Below are 18,129 nucleotides of genomic sequence, written 5' to 3'. Positions count from 1 at the left end.
TATCAAAGAACCAATAATCTCTAGAACAAAGGACATTTACTTTTTATAATGTAAATGAATGGTAACATCCACTAATGATGACAAAGGTGCTTGCTGTTATGCTAATGTTAGCATTTAACCAGCATTACTTATTAGTCTGTTTGTCATTTCACCAAATATATCAGATTTAAACAAAGAAGCTGCCTATTAATATCTGAAATCTTTGTCCATATTTTGTTCGACAGTGGAACGAAATAGCTGAAGTCAGGCACCGGATCTGAACATAAACACTTTCGTTTTCTTTTTATAATGACTGCACCATAATTCGGATATTATAGATTGTCTTAAACCTCAATAAAGCAGATGAAAAGATATATTTTTTAAAAGATTTTTCGGGGGCTTCCGGTTGGTGAGCAGATGGAGTAGACGTGTTTCGTGAGTGCTCCCGTAAATGCCAAACTTTTTAAACCACCAAGCCCTCAAACTTTCAAACTTTTTCCTTTAAAAGGGATTCCCTGTTGCTGTTTTTCTTTTTTTTTGTCTCGAACGAGCCCACTTACCTCCGAGATGGCTTCGAAGAGCGGCAAGTCGGGAAAAAAGGACGAGGCTGGCGCTGTCTTAACCCTGGCGGCCATTACCACGTTGCTGGAAGAACACCGCGCTGCCCTGGCCGCCGAGTTCAAAAATACTTTCAGTCAGCTCGACTCCAAACTCGACCAAACGCGGCTCGCGGTCGAGGACCATGGCCAACGGGTTTCGTCCCTTGAACTCGCCACAGAAGACCTCAGCCAGCGAGTTACGGACCTTGAAGGCATCTGCTCGACTCTACGGGATGATAATGCTCGGCTGAAGGCTAAGGTGGTGGATTTGGAAAGCCGAAGCAGAAGGCAGAACATCCGTATCCTGGGCTTACCGGAGTCGACCGAGAGCGGTTCTCCGGCGGCTTTCTTCTCCAAGCTGCTGTGTGAGGTGTTCGGGAACGATACGCTGCCGTCACCGCCAGAGATAGACAGAGCGCACCGCTCGCTCGCCGCCAAGCCGGCCCCGGGACAGAGACCGCGTCCGGTCATCCTCCGCCTTCACCGGTACCAGACGAAAGATCTCCTCATCAGGGAGGCGCGCCGTAGAGGAAAGGTGGAATATCGCGGCCACCCCATCCGGATAGTGGAGGATTACAGCCCCGAAGTTGCCAGCCAACGAGCGGAATACAGCGGAGTCATGTCGGAGCTCTACCAGCTGGGTCTGAGGCCGGCTCTGCTCTTCCCCGCCCGGCTCCGGCTCACGCTGTCCGGGGGGGCCAGGAAGTGGATCGGCTCCGTGGATGAGGCGCGCAAATTCATCACGAGTCGCAGCAAAACTTCAAACCCGCCGTAACGGGACCGTTGGAGGCTGTCACGGCTCCGCCTGCAGCCCGGTGCGGCTCACTGACGCTCACGGACTGACTTTTTTTTTCTCTCTCTTTTTTTTTTTTTTTTTTTACGTGAGCCACATTATTCCTGAGGGGAGGGTGAGTAACCCCGCGACAACCAGTATTTTCTCTGTTGTTAGTTTGACTGCCCTTTTGCAAATATTATTAATTTGCAGTTCTTTTTGGCTATTTGAGGGAAGGGGGAAAATAAGTGGTGAAGAGGGAGAGAAAAAAAAAAGAAAAAGCTTTTCCGATTTACCTATAAGTTTTGTAATAATTGTAAGCTGTTAACCTTACTTTTACGCTGCTTAAGTCGGACGTTTTATATTTTATATTTTTGTACAAATATTTCTGGGCTCATATCGGGACTTCCAGGTCAAGATTTGAGAGGGTATTCCTTTTTTTTATTTATATCTACACGTTTTAAGGTGCTAATAGGTATACACCCATGATACGGGAGCAAAAGCTATTAGTGTGTAGGATTGGAAGATGCGTTATTGCACTTTGTTTGTTTTGAAGAGCTTGCTGCTTTTTTTTTATTTTTCTATAGCAGCTGTCTTAGTTGGGGGGGGTGGGTCGGGGGGATATGTCACTGCCAGAAACTTTGCATTAACTCTTTTCAACTCATTACTCAATGTGGGTCACATTCAACCTCCTTTCCGTTCTCTTTTTTTTTGCCTAGGTCATTGTGCACACCTAATTTTTCTTCTTAGATATTATGAGTAGATACTTGAAGTTGGTGAGCTGGAATGTTAAGGGTCTGAATCACCCTGTTAAAAGGAAGAGGATCTTCTCACATCTAAAACACCTTAAAACAGAAATAGCCTTTCTACAAGAAACTCATATTCGTAGTTCTGATAATAGCCGCCTGTTCCCGAGGTGGTCAGGGCAGAGATTTCACTCCTCCTTTCAAGCTAAGGCCCGAGGAGTTTCAGTTCTGATCAGTCAGGATGTTTCATTTGAGCAGCACAATGTGATTTCTGACAAGTTTGGTCGCTACGTGATCGTTTCTGGGAAATTATTCAATACATTGGTCGTACTTGTGAACGTTTATGCCCCTAATTCAGATGATGCAGTCTTTTTTGAACGACTGTTTTCACTGCTCCCTGACCTTAATACATATTCTCTCATACTGGGTGGTGATTTTAATTGCTGGCTCGACCCAGTCCTAGACCGATCCTCTACCAACCCCGGCACAGCAAGTAAGTCAGCCCGTCTTATTCAGGCGTTCCTTTCTGACTACGGTGTTTGTGATGTGTGGCGTTCTTTACATCCATGTGACAGAGAATACTCCTTTTTCTCACAAGTGCACCACACATACTCGAGGATTGATTATTTTTTTATTGATAATCAACTGATTCCCCTGGTTCATTCCTGTGCTTATCAGAGCATTGTCATTTCCGACCACGCTCCTGTGGTTCTAACCATGTCCCTTCCTGACCTACCTCAGAGAGACAGACAGTGGCGATTCAATTCAACTCTGCTGTCGGACACAAATTTTGTTAAATCTATGGAAACGGAAATAGCCTTTTTCCTATCCACGAATATGACTCCAGGAATGTCTAGTCTAACTGTCTGGGACTCCCTCAAGGCTTATCTCCGGGGACAGATTATATCCTACACTGCTAGGGTGAGGCAAAAATCTTATAGGGAGCGATCAGACCTTGCCCGCCAAATCAAAGAGGTCGATGAAGAATATTCTCGGACTAAATCCCCAGATCTTTACAAAAAGCGGCTAGAACTTAAAACTAAATTTGACCTGCTTACCACTCACCCAATTGAACAGTCACTTCTGAAAAGTAAAACCAGGTTTTATGTTTATGGAGATAAATCTGACAAATTATTAGCCAACCAACTTAAAGGCTCTAAGGCTAAACAAAATATTTCTAAGATTCGATTACCAAATGGCCATGTAACTACAGACCACTTACTCATAAATGAAGCATTCAGGGACTTTTATACCCAGCTATACACCTCGGAATCTCAGACTGATCGAGATGAGATTGCGGACTTTTTAAATAGTCTTAGTATTCCCAGTCTTTCACCAGATCTAAGGAAGACATTAGAAGAACCGATATCCCTGATGGAAATTACTCGAGCCATTTCTTCACTGCAGTCGGGTAAATGTCCTGGCCCTGATGGCTTCCCGGCGGAATTTCTAAAGAAATTTTCTACTCTGCTTTCCCCACTGCTATCTACGGTTCTTTCAGAATCCTTCAGCCACGGTTCCCTCCCTCCTTCTTTTTCGGAGGCCTGCATCACCCTCATAGCTAAAAAAGGGAAGGATCCTACTGAATGCGCCTCCTACAGGCCCATCTCCCTCTTAAACACAGATGCTAAAATCCTAGCTAAAGTCCTAGCCCATAGGCTGGAGAATGCCCTCCCCACAATTATATCTGAAGACCAAACTGGCTTCATTAAAGGTAGGCAGTCTTACTTCAACACAAGGCGACTGTTCAATATTATCTACTCTGCCTCTGAGGCTATCCCTGAATGCGTTGTCTCTCTGGATGCGGAGAAGGCATTTGATCGCGTCCAATGGGATTATCTCTTTGCTGTGCTGGACAGGTTTGGTCTTGGTCCGAACTTTGCTCTGTGGATTAAACTTCTCTATTTACACCCAACAGCCTCAATTCGTACTAACTCTCAACGGTCAAAACCATTTAATCTGCATCGTGGAACCCGTCAGGGGTGCCCCCTTAGTCCCATGCTTTTTGACATGGCTATCGAACCGCTTGCCACAGCGCTCCGATCTTGTGAGGATGTGTCCGGTATCTGGAGAGGTGGCAGGGAACATAAGGTCTCGCTTTATGCCGATGACCTCTTGCTTTTCATCTCTCACCCTCTGGTCTCATTACCCCCTGCGCTGTCACTTCTCAGTCAGTTTGGGAAACTCTCAGGCTATAAACTGAATCTCAGCAAAAGTGAGCTTTTCCCTACCAATCTCGAATCGCATGCTTTAGACCTTTCCAATTTTCCCTTTAAAATCGCAAATGACAAATTCTCCTATTTAGGCATATCTGTGACAAGGAAACACAAAGACCTGCTCCAAGAGAATCTTATCTCATTGTTAAATGAGACCAAACAAACCCTTACACAATGGTCACCCCTGTCAATGTCTCTTGTGGGTCGCATCAATTCAGTTAAAATGACCATTTTACCTAAATTTTTGTACCTTTTCCAGACCTTACCACTCTTTATTCCTGGTTCTTTTTTTCAGTCCCTTGACTCAGTTATATCTACATACCTATGGCGGGGTAAACGGCCACGTTTGAACAAAACTCACCTTCAAAAAATTAAGTCTGCAGGTGGTCTGGCCCTCCCAAACTTTCGTTATTATTATTGGGCTGCTAACCTGCGCTGCCTTGCATTCTGGTCCTTCTACTGCGACGGCGCTGACCGCCCTGACTGGGTGGCGATGGAGTTACATCCAACTGATGACCTGTCAATTCCTGCCCTACTCGGCTCCTCACTTCCACTTCCTTCACTTAAATCAATCAAAAACCCAGTGGTTAAACATTCTCTTAGAATTTGGGCCCAATTTAGGAAGTTTTTTGGTTTTCACAGCTTCTCTCTTCTTAGCCCCATTGCATCAAATCACTCTTTCAAACCATCCCTTGAGGACCCCACCTTCCAGGAATGGCACAGGAGGGGTATGATTCGTTTTAGAGATATGTTCATAGACGGCACCGTGGCATCTTTTGAGCAGTTAAGTAGTAAATTCAGCCTTCCAAAATCACATTTCTTTAGGTATCTTCAGGCTAGACATTTTGTTCTTTCCCAGACACCCAGCCCTGGTGCATCGATAGGCTTGACCACAGTTGACAAAGTTCTTGCCACAGACCCATTCAAAAAGGGGCTCATTTCGTCTTTCTATGGCATGTTGCTGGATCTTAGGAGTGCCCCTACAGATAAACTCAAAGCAGCATGGGAGCAGGACTTAGGGCTTCCCTTATCAGAGGATACCTGGGAGTCCATACTCAAACTGGTTAATACAACCTCCCTGTGCGCACGTCACTGCTTAATTCAGTTTAAAGTGGTACACAGGGCTCATATTTCCAAAGCAAAGTTATCCTCCATGTACCCAGATATTAGTCCATACTGTGTAAGATGTAAGGTAGCAGAAGCCTCTCTCATCCACATGTACTGGTCCTGCCCATGTCTAAACAAGTACTGGATGGAAGTATTTCATACTCTCTCTCTGGTGCTTAAAATCAGATTAGAACCAAACCCACTGACTGCCCTGTTTGGGGTCATGGAGGGAGGAAGGAAGTTAACCACTGCACAGAGGCACACTTTGTCTTTTGCCTCCCTTTTGGCTCGTCGGGCAATTCTGTTCAGGTGGAAGGATCCCTTCCCTCCTACTCGTGCACAATGGCTGGAAGACATCATGTCCTGCTTAAAACTGGAGAAAATTAGATACTCGCTTCAGCAATCAAATAAGTTCCAGAAAGTGTGGGGACCTTTTCTAGAAGCATTCCAGACCCTGTGAACTATACTTCATATTTCTTTTATATTCCTAGTGCAGGCTTTTGATGATAGAGTGACCTCATATTGTGATTAGTAATCTGGCAGTGACAGGGGAGGGATTAGTTTGGTCTGTAGTTTGTTTTTGTTATTATTTTATATTTTTTCATACTGTTTAATTGTTTTTTATATTCTGTACACTGGTGTATGCTATGATTAACATGCCCATGCCTAATCAAAATGTTTGTAATTGACATGCAGCATTTCACCTTTTTTACTTTGTGAAAATTTTAATAAAAAGATCTTGAATTAAAAAAAAAGATTTTTCAAATACTATTTAAAACACAGTTTCACATTAAATGTTAGATGTTACATGTTTGGTTAAGAGACCTTTCACAGATATTCATGAATGCGGAAATCATTTGATTCTGCTGGGTAAATTCCTCCTCATGGTTTTGTTAACGCTGTTGTGTGTGGGAGAGGGATGAAAAAGCCTACATCATATCCCCCTGAGAGATTTCACTGAGCCAAAATTGTAAAAAAGAAGGGAAGGTGAAGTAAAGAGGTAGGTAACCTAATCTACTTTCTCTGTGCCGCTGCAAAAAGAAACGAAGAGAAAACTTCAACTCTGCTTCTGTGAGAAAAAAACAAAATCATTCTTTGTGTTAAACTTAATGTGGGGGTCAGATTTATGCACATGCAGTCACATTGATATGAGCATCCTCCTTTTATGTGCAGGGTTCCTGCATGTTGCCATAGTAACACATAATGGCAGAGATGGGGCTTTAAGAAAATGAGTATTCAGACATGTCACAGACACACGGATCAATAATCTCAACAAACCTTGCATCATTTAAAGTCAAATATGCAGACAACTGGAAATGCAGTTTCTCAAGCACTCTCATGCACAGAAATGTTATAGTCCATAAAAGACTCAAAAGGCTTCATTGTCCTCACATCAATGAAATAACAAACAGATCTAATCAGTGAGAATGTGTTTGTGTCGTCTGCAAAACCTTTAAGAGACTATATGTGTCAGAGTCGAGCCAAATATGAGAAGTGTAGCTGACAAGACTGAAATGAAACCAAAAAAACCAATGCGAGAAATTGAAAACAGAAGATTAAAAGAGAAGGAGAATAGTGAAATTATCTTTTCTTTATTTAATTTTGGTAATAGGAAAGGTTTTTCTTGCAACTGGAAAAAAATGCAGTTGTGAAGAACGTCCTCAGGCGTGTGAGAAAAGTTGACTGATTCCAACTCTTACTGTTAACACAGGACAACAACCGCTGGGGGAAACCCATGCATGAAACTTTGCATTGGGCAATTTGAAAGTTTTCAAATAAATAAGTTCACCACGAGTTAGATTACTGTGTCAGCCGTGCTTGAACATGGAAATGTATAACTAAATCCTAACAAAACCCTTTTGTATCATGATAATACCAAACAAAATAATTAATTTGGGTTAATACCTTTGCAAGTGAACTGAACAATTAAATCATCATCAAACTATTGAGAAATACCTGCCACCCTCAGTGTCAAAAGGGAACATGTTCATTCAAACCTCGGGTTTGAGGGGCAATTTCTTGCATTTCTAATTGCAGGATGACTTCATGTTCTTCGTTTAAGATGTTAAAATGGAAGCTTGGACACTCAGGTGTTGTGGGAAAATCAGGCACACTGACTGAAGACTTTTGATTCAATTCAATTCAATTTTATTTGTATAGTGTGTCTATTACAACAAAAGTTGTCTCTAAGCGCTCTCCAGAGACCCAAAAAATGACCCCTGAGCAATTGTTACATAAACACTGTTTAATGGCGTGTAAAAAATGCAGCTCCTGAAGGTCTGGCCTGCAAACAGGCACAGAAGAGAAAAGGAGGGGGCAGACCAGCACAACAAACTACAAAAACAATGAACAACAATGATGGTTATGAGATACTTCTAAAAAATAACTGAGGGTTGATCTGAAGAAAGGAAAGAGAAGAAGAGGAGAGAAGGAGGGCTTGATGGGCACCGATCATGTTGGTGTCCCCCTGCAGCGTAGCTCTATAGCAGCATATCTACAATGAAGCTATGTTTAAGACGAACTGTTTTAGTCTTGTCCTGTAGCTGCAGCTCTGACTACTGGCCCTAACACACTAGAGTTTACACTAACTATAGGCTTTACTAAACAGAAAGGTTTTACCGTAAATTTGGTTTTAAAAGTGGAGGTGGTGTCAGCCTCCTTAGCCCAGATTGGAAGTAGGTTCCATGGTAATGGTGCCTGATAGCAGAAGGCCTGTTCTCTACATTTGCATACTCTAGGAACTACGAGAGGGAAAGAAACATTTTAGTAGCTTCGAACTAAATGAAAATAGTAATGTCTTTGTTCAAATAAAATAGTGATGGGGAATTTTTGGAAGAAAGCTGTTGTTGTCCTAACTAATCCTGGACTGGGACATTGTGGCCTACTTTTTTTTTTTTAAGTTATAGTCAAACATCCAGGCAGTCTGTGTCAGTGTGGGCATTTGGAGACAGACCAACATGTTGTTATGTGATGTAACAACTACATAAGTGAAAAACAACAGACAGAAGGACGCAGGCTCACACTAGGACAAAGGGGCTATAGTTAGGAGTTATTCAGAGGTTATACAAGAACACATTAAAAGGAAGCATTAATGAGCAAAAATGTAGCTCAACATTATCAACAATTGATATGAATGTGTGCATTATTTTTGGATGATTCATTGCTTTAAGTAAGAATGGTCCAAAGGGGAGAAAAAGGGATTTACTGGAGCTGAAAATTCACAAAGCCATTCAGAGAGACCTATGAAACAGATAAACTGAAAGAAATAAAACCTGCATTTGTGTTAACCATGGCCGCACCATCTTAGTCGGGCGTTCTTGACAGTAAGAACGTTCTTCATTAGCATCAAATGCAAAGGTTTGATGCGGCAGAGCAGCCAAATTTGCGCAAAGTCAAAGTTGCGCACAATCAACTTTTTGTTCCAATCATGCATATGCAATTACAGATTCCACAGTTATGACTGTGCATTTTATGAAATTCCATCAAGTGGCAATTTTTCAGGGGTTACCAACACATCAATCAATAAAGCCGACTTTAGTCACAGTGCCAGCATGGCTGCAAAAACCAGATGAGACTTGAACTTTTTTGCGTCTTCACTATGAAAACCCATGTCAAGCATCCGCGCATGGATATTTTTATACTATCTATGGTAAAATCTTACAAACAAGCCTTTCTGGAACTGTCCCAGCTGCTACTTCCAACCAGTTTCCGAAAACTAAGGGGAAATTGGTTGGAAGTAGCAGCTGCGACAGTTCCAACATACTAGTCTACAAACTTCACATTTTTCACATTTCAGCAGGGAATTGCACATCTGTAAAGTAAACAGTGATAATTTCAGTATATTTCATCTATATCTGTAACTGAGTCAGCGTTCTCCCAATCTGCGCACTGCTGCCACCTAGTGTTGACATTGCGATAGTGCACGAGACGGTTGGGTTTTTTTTTATTGTACAAGAGATCAAAAGTATTTGTAGCTGGGAAATATACGTCTGATATCAGTAACTGACTGAAGTTTTATGGCTGAATGGCTCCACTATTATCCTGTTTTTATCATAACCTACTATAAACACCCACATTAGCACTGCAAAAGTACTGATCTTTATGTCAATTATAGAGACTTTACAAAACTGCCTTATGGTAAACAAGTTTTTTATTTAAAAGACAAAAACACTGAAAGTGATCTTGCAAGGACGGTTGCAGCAGCCATGTAAGAGGATTTTTTAATCTACACACACAGACAAATGATTTTGATATCTAATAGAGATAGTGACATCCAGCTAGACATGGTAAAGTATCTGGAACATACTGTTTGTATGTGTCAACTCTGTTGCTGCATATATACTGTATAGGGCTGGGCGATATGGACCAAAAGTCATATCTCGATATTTTCTAGCTGAATGGCGATACTCGATATTTTTTCTGTGCCATAATTGGGGTTTCCCCCAAAGCATTATAGCATAGCATCTCTGTTAGCTTAATTTTTTTCTGAGGCAAACCCTTAAAAAAACCGTCAGTTTATATACAAAGCCTCGTGCCGAATGTCACATAGGTACCTTTATTAACAGAGGTCTGCACAATATCAAAATGTATAAAACAAATGAAATAAAAATAAACTGCCTGCATATAGAATAAAAATGCTTCTTGAATAAAATAAAACAAATATCCCTTTCCTGCATAACAATTAAATTAAAATACACTGTGCAATTAATACAATGTAGACAGTAACAGGCAGACTTTTCCACTGAGGTTGACAGTTGTGCAAATAACAAAACATTTGTGCAAATCTCAAATAAAACAGTCAAGTCAATTTGTCACAAAATAAGCTATATCAAAATCATTAAAAAAAAATTACATTTTTTTTTAAATCGATATAAACGATATTGTCTCATACCATATTGCGATTGAAAATATATCGATATATATTAAAATCTCGATATATCGCCCAGCCCTAATACTGTATAAGTAATCTGACATGTCAGTCGTGAGCCCAGCCAGGTGTGATCCACTCAGGACAGCCATGAGCAAACACACAACAGCTGTAGTTTCATTACTGCAAATTCCCTTCACAACATCACGTAAGAGAGATTGGATTCTCACTACTACGTGGTCAGTTTTGCCATAGTCTTTGTGGATTTCTATTACCATCTTATGTTACTAATAGAGTTCTCCACTGTCAAAGAGAAGGTTTATTTGTAATTCCTAGAATATATGACTGTAGACTTGGAGAAAAAGGTCTTCTGTTATCAGGCACCATTAGTGAGGAATCAGCTACCGGTGTCGGCTATGGAGGCTGACGCCTTTAAAACAAAACCTAAAATGTTCCTTTTAGTAAAGCTTATAGGTAGTCTAAACTATAGTTTGTTAAGCCCAATAGTTATAGCTGCAGTTACAGGACAAGACTAGAAAAAGGCTTGTTTTAAACATAGCATCATTGTAGATATGCTGCTCGACATCTATGCTGCAGGTCCGACATGATCCACTGAGCTGTGAAGCAAAGGTCTGCAGGTGTCCCTCACACTTATTTTTACCTCTCATTTCCTCTCCTTCCGTTTTCTTCCTTCACCTCAATGCATAGATATTAATTAGGAGTATTTTATAAGTGTATCTGCGCTCTATTGCTCTTGTAGTTTGTTGTGCTTTTCTGCCCCTTTTTTTTCTCTTTTGTATATCTTTGCAGGCCAGCTGCATGCTGACCACCAGTCCCACCCTCTCAACCTCTGATGTGATTATCTCAGTGTTTACCTCTCTCTGTCTATAAAGATGCCTCCACAGGATATTTACATACTGACCTGCAGCTTCAATTCTCTGACCACCTCATTACCTGCACAAGTAAAGTCATCTCTGTAGTACATCAACTAACCATGTATCAATCAGAACTCTAAGTTCTCCCGCTAACTGATAATTACATTTATAATTATATATATTATACATTACGTTGGTGACTCTCCTCTCTCTGTTCTTCATTCTCAGCTCCCTCCTATTTTCTTCTTCTACCCAGCTGGACTTCGGCAGGAGGCCTCCACTCTTGAACCACGTCCTGCTTCAAATTTCTTCCCTGAGAGTTATTCTTTTTTTTTTTTTTTTTTTTTTTTTTTAATAAAATGCCACTATTTCTTTTAATATTTGCTCACTGTTCATGCTCTGGGTCTCTGAAATGCACCTACAAACAGTTTGTATTGTAATAGATGCTATATAAATAAAACTGAATTGAACTGAATTTCAAATAAAAGAGTAAAAGAAAAAAACAACACCACTCAAACTGAAACGCTAGAAAATAAATGTGTACAGAAGCTAAATAGAAATTGTTAAATATAATTTTAAAAAATCAATTTCAGCGGTTAAGTACAGAAACTTAGTTACAATCAATCCCACTCTTAATTGGTAAATAACTACTTTCACTTACTGTATCTCTTCAGTTTAACGAGAAAAAACGCTTAATTTTGTATTTTTCATTTTAGATACATTACAGAGATTACAGAGATAACACACTCCAATGGTGGTTTTTACAGAAAAAAGCACATTTTAAAACGTATAAATTTGCTGAATGACTATTTAAAATCTTCACACGCGTTTAAAATTAAATCCCGCTTCAACTACATTTCCCATGAGCCTTTGCGTAATGTAACGTGGTAAAATCATGTAGCCAATCACAGCACGCTGTTTCATTTATCCCTTACGCGATTGGCTGTAGTTGCACATAAATTCCCATAATGCTTTGCAAACACGCCTTGGAATTCAAATCCAGCGAGCCAATCAGCGGGCGCCGTAACGACCGATGCAGCTTTTTAAACTTGCACCAGAGACTGTTGTCAAAAGGCTGAACGGACAACGCGACAACCGGGGAGTTACGAGTGTGCGGAATAACTTAAGCGTCTCCACAGGTTATTTTGTTTTAATGTCGTAGTCTGCATGCCTTTTTTAGCGAATTGAATCAAAGTTTAGGAAACGACCGGCGTATTTAGACTATTTGCCTTTAGTTTTCGTTTAAATTCAGAGTCGTATGGGAGTAAGTTCGCGTAGAAGGCCAAACAAACGTTCACAATAGTTTGAGCCTCGCTAAAGTTAACTGCGGGTGGCTTTTAAAACGTTTTCTTTATATAAATCACACAGCACTTTACTCCAAAAATGAGTGCTGCCATTGCAAAACCGGCGCATCCGTCGGGACAGGTGGACCCGAAGTCAGCGACTCTGAAAGAAATCCCAGAGGTTCTGGTCGACCCACGCACCATGAAGAGATACACAAGAGGGAGATTCCTCGGGAAAGGGGGCTTCGCCAAATGCTACGAAATTACAGACGTGGAGACTAAGCAGGTTTTCGCTGGCAAAATAGTGCCCAAGTCGCTGATACTGAAGCAGCACCAGAGGGAGAAGATGACCTCGGAAATCGCCATTCACAAGAGCATTCACCACCCCAACATCGTGGGCTTCCACGGCTTTTTCGAGGATGACGACTTCGTCTTTGTGGTGCTGGAGATCTGCAGGAGAAGGGTGAGTGTTTGGCGTGGAAACATCCTTCCTGTCCTGTGAAAACCAGTCAGTGGTTAAGATGGACGTTTGCCTGAATTATGGGTCTGCGTTAAATCGACGCAGAGCCTACGGCGTAGGTTTATGCGCGTCGCCGCGTACCTTACGCCATAGGCTCTGCGTCGGTGTAACGCGGAACCATAAATCAGCCTTAATGGCACCGCGGCCTCTCCCCTAGTGCGGCCTGTTCCTGTGTCAGGAAGTTCAGTTGAGAGAAAACCAGACAAGTTTACAGCATTAGGGCTGTTCGATTTTGCCCAAAAATAAAATCTCGATTTTTTTCCCCCTCAAAATCCAATTTTCGATTACGATTATTTTGTGAATTGACAAAAGGCAAAGAAATTATTTCAAATATGCTGTTTTTTTATTGAACATTTGCCCCATTGGGCTTTAAGTGCAAACTTTGCTCTTATTAAACCAAAAATGAATGAATAAAGTGCAAAACTCTGTAAAATAAGTTGAAAAAAAGTTTTAACAAATATTATAAAATATAAAGTTTTATCTCTGAAAAAAAAAATCAGCACTTGCAAACATACAGTAAGTTATATTTCCAATTAAATAAAACAAGACATTTTCTAATTAAACTAAACTGGGTCTTTGCATGCTAAATAATAATGCAACCCATGAAGGAGGTAGAGGTGTGTAATGTCAGTCATACATTTGCTATTCACATTTGCAAGTTTTTTGCAAGGAACACGAGCCGGTGAAGTGAAAAATCGATTTTACGAGTTTCAGGTTTTAACATCGTTTTAATTACATAATCGCGATTACGATTTAAAATCGATTAATTGAACAGCCCTAATATATATATATATATATGTATCTTTGGCACCCACTGCATTTCGGTTGAACTTTTTTGTTTTTTTCTTCAATTTTGCAGTTATGTTTTCATCATACAATTCAAAGTAACACTGAGTGTTTCCTTATAGTCATTTTCTTGAATGGATCCTTTTTTCTTTTCTTTTTCAGTCTTTGTTGGAGTTGCACAAACGTCGTAAAGCTGTCACTGAGCCCGAGGCCCGTTACTACATGACTCAGCTGCTCAAGGGTGTCCAGTACCTGCACACCAACAGGGTCATCCACAGAGACTTGAAGCTGGGAAACATCTTCCTCAATGATGACATGGATGTCAAGATAGGTAATTCTATCAACATTAGGCTTAAATTGAGTTCTGTTAATGCAATCGGTTTAATACGTCTGCACCCTCAAACAAACCAGCTGATTTAAAAGTAAAGGATGTTGGGCACTTCAGTGCTCAGGTTCCCACTGCCTGTGGTAGAATTGCTCACTTTGTTTTTAATGTTTCAGGAACTTGGCATCTTAACAATATCAAGGTGTTATGTAAATTTACTTTGTAATGACCCCCACCCCCCACTTCTCTAGGGGATTTCGGTTTGGCCACCAAGATCGAGTTTGATGGCGAGCGGAAGAAGACCTTGTGCGGAACACCCAACTACATAGCGCCTGAAGTGCTGTGTAAAAAAGGCCACAGTTATGAAGTGGACATCTGGTCACTTGGATGCATATTGTAAGTGCGTGGGTGTGTGGAAACTACAGTAGTCTGTTTGAATCAGTGCAGTCAACCTCCTTCCTGTCTACCCTCTCAGGTACACTTTGTTAGTGGGCAAACCTCCGTTTGAGACCTCCTGTCTGAAGGAAACCTACAACCGCATCAAGAAAAACAACTACACCGTTCCCTGGGTATGATTTTAATAAAGCACACAATGGCCCATCACATATAAATGTATACTTTTTTAAAATACAACCAAGTTGTCCCTCACTTATCGTATAACTTTATCTATGTGCAGCACATCAATCCAGTTGCAGCGACTCTCATCAAGAGGATGTTACACGCTGATCCTGCGCAGAGGCCAACCATCTCTGAATTAACGTCTGATGAGTTCTTTACGACGGGCTACATCCCCCTACGTCTGCCCACCACTTGTCTTACTGTGCCCCCACGATTCTCCATTGCCCCCTCCCAAGCTGCAGAGCTCAACCTGAGGCGCCCCCTCACTGCTATAAACAACAAGGGTAATGGACCCAGCAGTATTTCATTACGACTTACCAGATAAACCTTTGGTCCACAGTTGTTTTTTAAAGCTGACTAGTTGTAGTTGCACTGGATATAAGAACCCAGTAGTACATTGGACTTGTATAATTGTTGCTGTTAACAGGAATACTGATTGGGATTTTGTATTTTCAGGAGGCACAGATAAAGTGGAGATGAAAGATGAGCCTATGCAAAGGTGAGATGTTTAAACTTTACCTGGAAAAAAAACATTACACCAAATCTAAATTTATGTAACCATGCAGAAGTGCCATCCTTGTAATTGGTTTTATATTATACGTCTAATTATTTTGACTTGTTTGTGGCGTTGTAGGGAGGTGGAGCCATCAGAATGCCACCTGAAAGACATGCTGCAGCAGCTCAACAGCATCAACGCTGCCAAGCCTTCTGAGAGGCTACTGATTCGCCAAGGTGGGTGCAGACTCTCTAGCTCAGTTGACTGTTAAGGTTTTCTTGTTTGTGTTGCAAATTTTCATGTTGTAGATTCTCTTTGAGCTTTTTTTTCCTAAAAGTTGCATACATGGATTTTTGTCCTTTTTGTATTTCCAGAGGAAGCGGAGGACCCTGCGTGCGTCCCCATCTTCTGGATCAGCAAATGGGTTGACTACTCTGATAAATACGGACTGGGTGAGCGTTACTCTGATCTTATGTCCATTGTCACCTTTGCTCATACACTTGTTGGAGGTAAAACTACAGTTAGTTTTTTCACACGGATATTAATGAACACTTGAAGGGGGGAAAAAAAGTTTAATAGAGTGGAAAAACTTGTTTTTCAATTAAACTAGATGCTTTATCCCAAAAACTCTTTCTTTGTCTCTTTACCATTTTAACTCGCATTTACATTTCTTTACACATTCTACCTGGTCTGTCCCTAAATGGTTCACGCTTGGTGCTAATGTACTCACTTGTAGTGTACCTCACTTGTAAGTGTAAATGTTTGTGTTCTGAGCTTGACACTAAAGATTCTTTTATGCGAGGCAGACAGCAGTTGGAATTTTTAAATCTCCAATCTCCTGTGAGACAACAATGTGATTGTTGAAGTGTCAAAGGTGTTTGGGAGTTTATTGGGACTGACACTTATCAAACTTCTAACAGAGGTTTAAATGTCTACTTCAGGCTATCAGCTCTGTGACAACAGTGTGGGTGTCCTGTTTAACGACTTCACCCGACTCATCATGTACGCTGATGGAGACAGCCTGCAGTACATCGACAAAATGGCAGCTGAGTCCTACATGAACATTCGCACATTTCCTACAACTCTCAACAAAAAGGTCAGTCTTTTTTTTTTTTTTTTTTTTAAGAAATATTTTTTCAGGCTATGGATCTGTATTGTGTCCCGGGGGTGGTACTTTCCCACTCATAACTGTCCATGTAGTGATGGAGGAACTTGTCTCCTTTTGCAGATAACATTGCTGAAATACTTCCGCAATTACATGAGCGAGCACCTGCTGAAAGCTGGTGCCAACATGGCTCGCCGGGAGGGAGATGAGCTGGCTCGGATGCCTTACCTGTCCCTCTGGTTCAGAACAAAGAGCGCCATCGTCCTGCACCTCAGCAACGGCACGGTTCAGATCAACTTCTTCCAGGTTAGACACGAGGAACATCATGTGCCACCTGAAGCCTTTTTACTTGTCTAATCAGCTCTTATGTGTACTTTTGTTTTCCAATCTTGTGATACCTCATACACTTGTTTTTTTTTTTCCTCCCTCAAGGACCACACTAAGCTGATCCTGTGTCCGCTGATGGGTGCCGTCACCTACATCGATGAGAACCGAGTCTTCCGCACCTACAAGCTCTCCCTGCTAGAGGAGTTTGGGTGCTGTAAGGAGCTCGCCAGCCGCATGCGTTACGCCAAATTCATGGTGGAGAAGCTCATGGATAGCAAGTCTTCCTAAGATGCACATTAGATCTGTTTTGCCCAAAGTTTCAACCTCAAAATGGGACAATCCTTTTAAATATTTTAATGAGGGAGGCAGTTTTGTTAATGTCACCTTTAGACTTTGACGTTTACCATGACGCTTAATCTTTCATATGTCACTCATGAAGATGGAGTTTGGGCCTCTGATTTTTATGTTATGTGGTCCTGTTAAAAATTGTCACTCTTATGTCTTTACTTAACCTTCTTGATGAAGTTTTCTTTTCACAAATGTCTTTCTGCTGGCGTGATTGCTGGATCGTTGGACAGAGTGGCAGATCATCTTGTACACATACGTTTGAGTCTCAGGGGCTAATACTGTTTGTTATTCCAATTTCATCATCTTATTGGAACGTTCCTAGATTTTCACTGTTTGCGCACAGGATGTGTCTTTAAACCCAGCTGTGTGGATGAAGTTGTGAGGACTCGACTGGCTGTGCAGGTTGATAAAAGCGTCTGGTCTTTGTCTCGTTTGTATGTATTTGTATGTATTTCTCGCATGTAGAGAAATGGACCATGTTATCGTCTTCATCATGTACATTCTCCTTGTAGCTACTTTTTACCTTTTTTATAAATATTTTAGATGTGGCTTTCAACAAGATGTACAAATATGTACATACTGCTGAACATGCATGTGTGTTGTAAAGATGGTTTAAATAAAGTTTCTTGAACCTAATCACAGAATTTTGTGCTTTAGTCAGATTGGCTGTTCTATAATTGTTTATACTAAAAATAATACAAATTCATCATGGACAAAGGAAGGTGTGTGAAAATTTACTTTTTTTTTTTTTCAATGTTTACAACTTTTTTTCTAAGTGAATTGTTTGCTCAAAATTGCTCTGTGTGCACGACTCGATACTGACACCTGGTGGCCATGTGTAATACTTTAATCTTGTACAAACTCAAAAATAAACGTAATCACATTTCAGAGATTACTTTGTAAAATAAATATTGCAGAGGTTCAGGGTAAGTTCTTTGATATGTAATAAATATTTCTACTTTAAACTAAACATGCTGTTAGTAATTATGCACCAGTCATTGAAATATATTTGATACAAAAAGCAGTTTACAGATTTGCTTTTATTGTATCAGTAAAGTTTACATCTTGACAGGTCGACTGAACACATCGCAGCATTCTAGACAAGCATGTCTCAGACTTTTTTTTTAAACGATTGTTTTCATATTCCACAAATACTGTCC

The 18,129-nt window shown here is 40.9% G+C and overlaps 1 protein-coding gene across 1 annotated transcript; it reads left to right on the top strand.

The window, feature by feature from the left end:
• Positions 1-12,205: 12,205 nt before the first annotated feature.
• On the top strand, positions 12,206-17,857 carry plk1 (polo-like kinase 1 (Drosophila)). Its single transcript, XM_061720039.1, has 11 exons — positions 12,206-12,907; positions 13,913-14,081; positions 14,327-14,471; positions 14,551-14,644; positions 14,752-14,977; positions 15,150-15,192; positions 15,328-15,425; positions 15,564-15,641; positions 16,131-16,285; positions 16,418-16,600; positions 16,727-17,857. The coding sequence occupies exons 1-11, from the start codon at positions 12,545-12,547 to the stop codon at positions 16,907-16,909; spliced, it is 1,737 nt and encodes a 578-aa protein (XP_061576023.1). The 5' UTR covers positions 12,206-12,544; the 3' UTR covers positions 16,910-17,857.
• The last annotated feature ends 272 nt before the right edge of the window (positions 17,858-18,129 follow it).

This window comes from Cololabis saira, chromosome 1 (genome assembly GCF_033807715.1).
Source record: "Cololabis saira isolate AMF1-May2022 chromosome 1, fColSai1.1, whole genome shotgun sequence".
Classification (NCBI taxonomy): Eukaryota; Metazoa; Chordata; class Actinopteri; order Beloniformes; family Belonidae; genus Cololabis; species Cololabis saira.
The sequence above is the reverse complement of the archived record's forward strand: the minus strand, read 5'-3'. Positions and strand labels throughout refer to the sequence as shown.